At 32.4% G+C, this 6310-nt stretch overlaps 1 protein-coding gene and 1 long non-coding RNA gene across 2 annotated transcripts; one reads left to right on the top strand and one right to left on the bottom strand.

The window, feature by feature from the left end:
* Nucleotides 1–2291: 2291 nt before the first annotated feature.
* On the top strand, nucleotides 2292–3334 carry LOC124926717. Its single transcript, XM_047466998.1, has 2 exons — nucleotides 2292–2539; nucleotides 2634–3334. The coding sequence occupies exons 1-2, from the start codon at nucleotides 2347–2349 to the stop codon at nucleotides 3278–3280; spliced, it is 840 nt and encodes a 279-aa protein (XP_047322954.1). The 5' UTR covers nucleotides 2292–2346; the 3' UTR covers nucleotides 3281–3334.
* On the bottom strand, nucleotides 3312–3833 carry LOC124926718. Its single transcript, XR_007098348.1, has 2 exons — nucleotides 3724–3833; nucleotides 3312–3608 (listed from the first exon to the last, which is right to left on the bottom strand). It is a non-coding gene; the product is annotated as an uncharacterized LOC124926718 (long non-coding RNA).
* Between the last annotated feature and the right edge of the window lie 2477 nt (nucleotides 3834–6310).

Below are 6310 nucleotides of genomic sequence, written 5' to 3'. Positions count from 1 at the left end.
TTGTATTTGCATGTTTATTTTCTGTATTTTAATTATTTCATTGCTATAATATATTGTTAAAAATACAAAAATTAATCTAAAACACACATAACTAATATTTCCAACTGAAATATAAAAAAAAGTTTTGTTAAGGGTCTGCTTGGCTAAAAAAACTCATTATAAGAGTTGTGAAAGACCGAAGAGATGTATGCTATTTTTTTTTTCTATTTTTACTTTGAAGGATGATAGGGGTAGCGACTGACAGAATGAGGAAAGCAGTGAATCCGATGTGCCAAATATAAATGCGTATGTAGAAGAAATTATAAGTGTGAAATACGGTTTACATTAATATATAAATGGTTTTACATGACAATTAACTGTATATATTTCAGTTTTCAAACATTATAAGTCATATTTTCTGTACATAATTCAGTTTTCAAATATTATAATTCGTATTGAACATTAAACCAATCATTATAAATGATTTAAACAAGTTTTGTAATTATTTTTTATTTATTTTGTAAGCACTTCAATAAATCACATTACAGGTGATCTTACTACGATTTATATGAAAGTATCAATGGTTTTACATGAATGTGTAAATAGTTTTACATGACAATTAACTGCATATATTTTAGTTTTCAAGCATTCAAGTTGTATTTCTTATACATATTCATTTTTCAAACTTTATAAGTCGTATTTAAACATTAAGTCAAGCATTATAAGTGATTTTAACAAATTTGTTATCATATTTTACTTTATAAGTATTTTAGTAAATCACATTACATGTGTTAAATACATTTTACATGTAGGTGCAAATAGTTTTACATGATAATTAAGTGCATATATATTTCTGTTTTCAAGCATTTTAAATAATATCTCATGTATATATATTTCATTTTTCAAACATTTCAAATAGTATTTCCTGTATATATTTAAGTTCTCAAACATTCTAAATCGTATTTGAACATTCTAAATAATTATAGTAGCTAAATGAACATTGTAAATGATTATCTAAATGAACTAGAATCAACTTGTTCATATAAAACAAACTCCAATATTAAAAACTTGTAGTTGACCGGTTCTCTCTCACTTTGGTTAATATTACATGTTCTCGATTTCCTTGTTCATATAATGAATACTATGAAAGAAACAAACTATAATACTAGGAACAAACTAGAGTTTCGTCCTTAAGAACATACATTTTTCCGACGACAATGAGAACTTTGTTTCTCTTAACGAAAGTTGAATCAGGACTCGAAGGTGAAAACTAGGGAGTAATTTATCGTTCTGGTTCAAAACAGTTAGGAAGAATAGTCATGTTGAGTGAACCCTTTCGCGTTTAGAGAGATGAATACATTCGAAAAAGCTAGGACGAGAATGTTTTGAAGATCTTTCGAAATGAAAATTTTTTAGAAAGGAAAACTTTTTTTTCTCTCTCTCCATTCGACGTGACGTGGCACATTGGATTCGCTGCATTCACTCCCAATGTCAATGCCTAAATCATTTCCCTTTTACTTTTATTAAGTGATAGCACTCTTTTAATAAGGCAAATATATGTCTAGCTACTTCTTCCTCTTTACACTAGAAAAATAGCTTAATTAAAGAGAATAGTGATAGTCATTTCTTTAACTCTTTACATCGTGTCATTATAGTATTAGTAGAAGTAAGATTGTCTAATTCCCTTGTTTTAGGTTTTTATGATTGTAACACTGAGTGTAGTCTCTATTTTCCGAGTCCTAACTTTCAAACCTTTCGTCCAAAATCTCAAAATAAAAAATAGGATAGTTTGTTATATCTGTAGAAGAAAATATCGTACTGATTGCTGAAATTCAATAAAAAAAAAAAAAAATTCTTCTGGTGTCAGTTGCATGTAACTTTGAAAGAGTGTATATTTTTGCTCAACAAGAAGGATAGGTTGGAATATATATGATGGTAGAAGAACAAACCCATATAATCTGTACAGTTAAGCCGGTAATTCGAAACTTGGGAAACAACCACCAGCTTCCCTAAAGAAGGTAAGTTTAAGAATTGTCAAAAGAAAAGTAGTTGACTATATATATTAGCTCTGGTGGAACAACAGTACAGAGGCGAAAAGAAAAGAACAAAATGGGCTGAGAGTTAGTTTTGTTCTCTAATTATCTCATCTATTAAATTCACTACACACTAGACAACAAAAACATTTAATCACAACTTTTGTCTTTGCTTTACCCCTTAAATGTGCACGTCTGAGCATGCACGTTTTCCCCAACTTCTCCACCCAAGTTTTATCCATTCATTACCTTTCTTTCACAACCCAATATAACTGGAGCTCTTCTGCTTCCTACCCATAAATAAATAGTCAGACAAATAGAAAAGAAGAAGAAAATGCAAGGTATATGGGTGTCACTGAAGCAGAGTGTTGTTCATTGCAAGGGTAAAGCAGCAACTGATGTAATTATGAACCATAAGAAAGACCACATTAATTACTTCATATCCAAATCCAAATCCAAATCCAACACCTCTACCTATACCACATTAAGCCCAAATTGTGCTCCCTATGACGGCTATTCATACACTGGTAAGTAATCATCTATCTTTATCAAAATCACCAATTACATTTATCACTAGCAGCTTATAACTATTACTAATCAGTTCTTGTGGTGGTTAAACAGAGTTAAATGTAGGAGACTCACCCAGGAATGTGATTGAAAGAATCATCATATCCACATCAACAACAAAATACAATTCCAGTCAAAAAAAGAGAAACATAGCAAAAGTCCTTAAGGTAAACCTCTCAACACAGATGGTGGCAAGTTTTGAAAAGTACAGGGAGGAAGTGAAAGGGAAAACATTCCCCCGACGAGGAGGAGAAGAAGGATACACTACTGAGCAGCGGCATCCAAGGATCATGGTGGATGGGAATGAGTTATTACTATTCTATGGCACGACTACCAACTGCTCTTCTTTCAGTTCAATTTCTTTATCCAACCTCTGTAATGACCCTCATTGTCAAGTCTGCCGCACTATTCAATCTGGTTTCAAGACCAATTATGATCTTACAACTCAGGGAATTCGATTGAATACAACCAGTTGGGAATCCCCTACCCAGAATGTTGACCACAAGCTAAAAAATAATCATAACACTAAACGGGCAGTTATAGTTTGTCGCACCATAGCAGGACAAATCGGTGATGGAGGAGGAGATTTCAACAAGGACTATGATTCGGTTGTAATTAGGGGAGCTGCTCCCAACCCAGAGTCCTTCATTGTGAAAAACCCAAATGCCATCATTCCTTGTTTCGTTGTTGTTTTCAACTGACAGTTTATTTATTATTATAGTTCACGCTGCCTAATATTAATTTCAATCTTTCAATTCTTCGTCTCCATATCATGCATTATACAACCAACATCTTGTATTCAGAGTACTAAAGCAGAATCAGACACAAACATACATGCATGGCTATATGCCATTTCTCTAAACTTTGCGAGAAAAGCATTCAGTATGAACCAGTGCATACTCTACTTAGGCCAGCAAAGGGTAGGGAATGAGAATTGTACCACAACCAACCAGGGCATCGGAAATAATATTTTCTGTCCCTCAAAACAAGCCCCGATCCCTTACATACTTCACATCTTTGTTGAGCTACCTGAACAACCCAAAAGATAAAACATTAAAGCACAAGATCAATTGTCTTGGATATAACTGTTTCCCCACATTATTATGATAAGGTGCAAGTGCTTACAGAATCAGATAAAACTCACAATTCTCTTGCTGAACTCGATCCCTGCAACCACAAACAGTGCCGTGGCAGCTGCATAGTACATTTTCAGAGAAAAGTTAGCTTTAAGCTAATAACTCAAACACCCATTAATAATTACTAAGGTCATATTCTGGCATTGTTAGATCAAGTTGGAGCTTTTATGTAAGATGGATATTGAGAAAGCCTAGAACCAACTTATAAATTGAAACTTATTGATATATGGGAATGAGAATGACAATAGGAGAACAATGGATCACTTTACTGGATTCTTTAGAATCATGTTGCAGAATGCAGAGAGACCCTCTTATCTCCACACTTGATTGTTATTGTTATGGAGACTTCTAGTAGGATAAGCGGCGGTATTGTCCATTTCTGGGAGCGAGGAGGAGGAGGAGGAGGCTAACGGATGATGATTTAGATCGCTGTACTGGTTATTGAGTAATGGACGGAGGAGGGAAGGAAGCCCGGCAGTCACCGGAGAACAAATCAAAGAAGCATTCATTTTTTATATTACTCCACCTTATATTTTGAATTTAAAATATAAAATGTTATTAGTGTAGTTAGTTAAAAGGTTGTACTTTAGTTAAAAGGTTTTACTTGTTGTTGTTAGGTTATAAGTTGAAAATATGTTTATAGTATTTTTAGTTTTATTTTTAACCATTTTAAGTTTATGGACGGGTCGACCCACGATCCGACCCAAGCATCCATTTACTCACACATATATATTCAAATTAACCATAACCCGACAATCTAAACACTTTAAAAATTAAGTATATATATAGATTATAAACGTAGATAAATCAGAATTAAGACTAGACTGACTAAATTGTGGAAAAGCTAAATAACAAATATATTGAAAAATATTATAAATAAATAAAAACCCATAAAATTGTTAATATGAACACTATTTTTATAAATGATTTAATAATTTATTTAATTAAAAAATGAGAAAGTTACAAAAAAATAAAATCTCTATAATAATTTATATTATATATATATATAATTTAATTATGAACTTTTATAAATTATTTTATATTTTTACCATATTTTTTCTAACTTAAAAATATAAAATTACAAAAATAATAATAAATAAATTTTTCTCTTATTAGTTTATAATTATTTATATATTTTTTTTCTTAATTTTTATTTATATATATAAATTGTAACCCTCGGAAAACTTTTTTGAGTTCCGAAAAAGTTCAAGTTTTGAGAAATTCAATCTTAGTTTGCGTGTCAAGAATTTCTTTTAAAACAAAACATTATTTTTAAAAGATGTTGATTCCTGACAAATTTTTTGAAACTAATTAAAATAATTAATTTTGGGTTAATTTTAAATAATCTAAGGATTTATGATAATCAAATGACGGATTGATTTTTAGAAATTTTTTTAGTTTAAATTAATTATTAATTTAAAATATTATTTATTTTGAAACAGAGTCGTCAATTAATTTTTGAAAATCAATAAAAGTTGGTATATGTATACAATTATATTGACCAAAGTTTTTTTTTAGTTCGTAGTTTGGTGATACTCGGGAAAGGGCTTTCACGCTTCATCATTCGTACCCGTTTTAAAAACAGTCTCTACTTATAATGTTGGCTTTTAAAAATCAGTTGTATGACGTTTACGTTTTAACCGTTTATTCTTTCAGTCCTAGTCATGCTTCTAGGTTTAGCGTTATTTAAAGTATTGAAACATCAATATTTAAATGTTGGTACCTGTTGCGGATGAAAACTAAGGAGGAAATATCTGAAGAATATCGGTGATTTTTAAAGACATTAGGGTTTATAAATAAACACCAAATAAGCCTTTGTTGAAATATTTTGTGGAAATATTCTAAAAATATTTAAAGTGCATTTTCTAATTTTTTTGAGATTTTTAGAAAATGATTTTGATTCCCAAAATTACAAAAGTAATTTTGGATCTTGAAAAATAGAACCAAACAGGCCTTAGGATCAGAATCCTAAGCTTGAGGTTCGTTTTTATCGGTCGAGGTCAAAAGACCTTCGATCCGGGTTCGGGGAGCTCTCGATTGTGGTATTAAGAACTCTCGGTCCTTGGCTGATCTTACCGGTCTAGGTGTAAAAATCTATCGGTCCTAGGCATGGCTAAGTTTTTTAGTTAAGGTGTATAAACCTCTCAGTCTTGGGCTAGTTTTGAGCTAAGTCCATCGATCTTGGGCTCGGAAGCTCTCAGTCCCAAGGTTAGACCTCTCGGTCTTAAGGTTAGGGAGTCTCGGTCCTAAGGTTGGACCTCTCGGTCCTAAGGTTGGACCTCTCGGTCCTAGGGTTTAAGATTCTCGGTCCTAAGGTTAGACCTCTCTGTCCTAGGATTTAGGATTCTCGGTCCCAAGGTTGGACCTCTCGGTCCTAGGGTTTGGGATTTTCGATCCCAAGGTTGGACCTCTCGGTCCTAAAGTTTAGGATTCTCGGTCCTAAGGTCGGACCTTTCGGTCTTAAATGAAAATCCTCGGTTAGATTTCTCGGTCTTAGCTTAAGAACATTGGTCGGACCTCTCGCTCCTAGGTCGATTTTCTCGATCCTAAGTTTTGGTCCTAGGCTAACACCTCGGTCCTCAAGAACACCAAAGT

Source organism: Impatiens glandulifera, chromosome 2, assembly GCF_907164915.1.
Source record: "Impatiens glandulifera chromosome 2, dImpGla2.1, whole genome shotgun sequence".
NCBI lineage: Eukaryota > Viridiplantae > Streptophyta > Magnoliopsida > Ericales > Balsaminaceae > Impatiens > Impatiens glandulifera.
The sequence above is the reverse complement of the archived record's forward strand: the minus strand, read 5'-3'. Positions and strand labels throughout refer to the sequence as shown.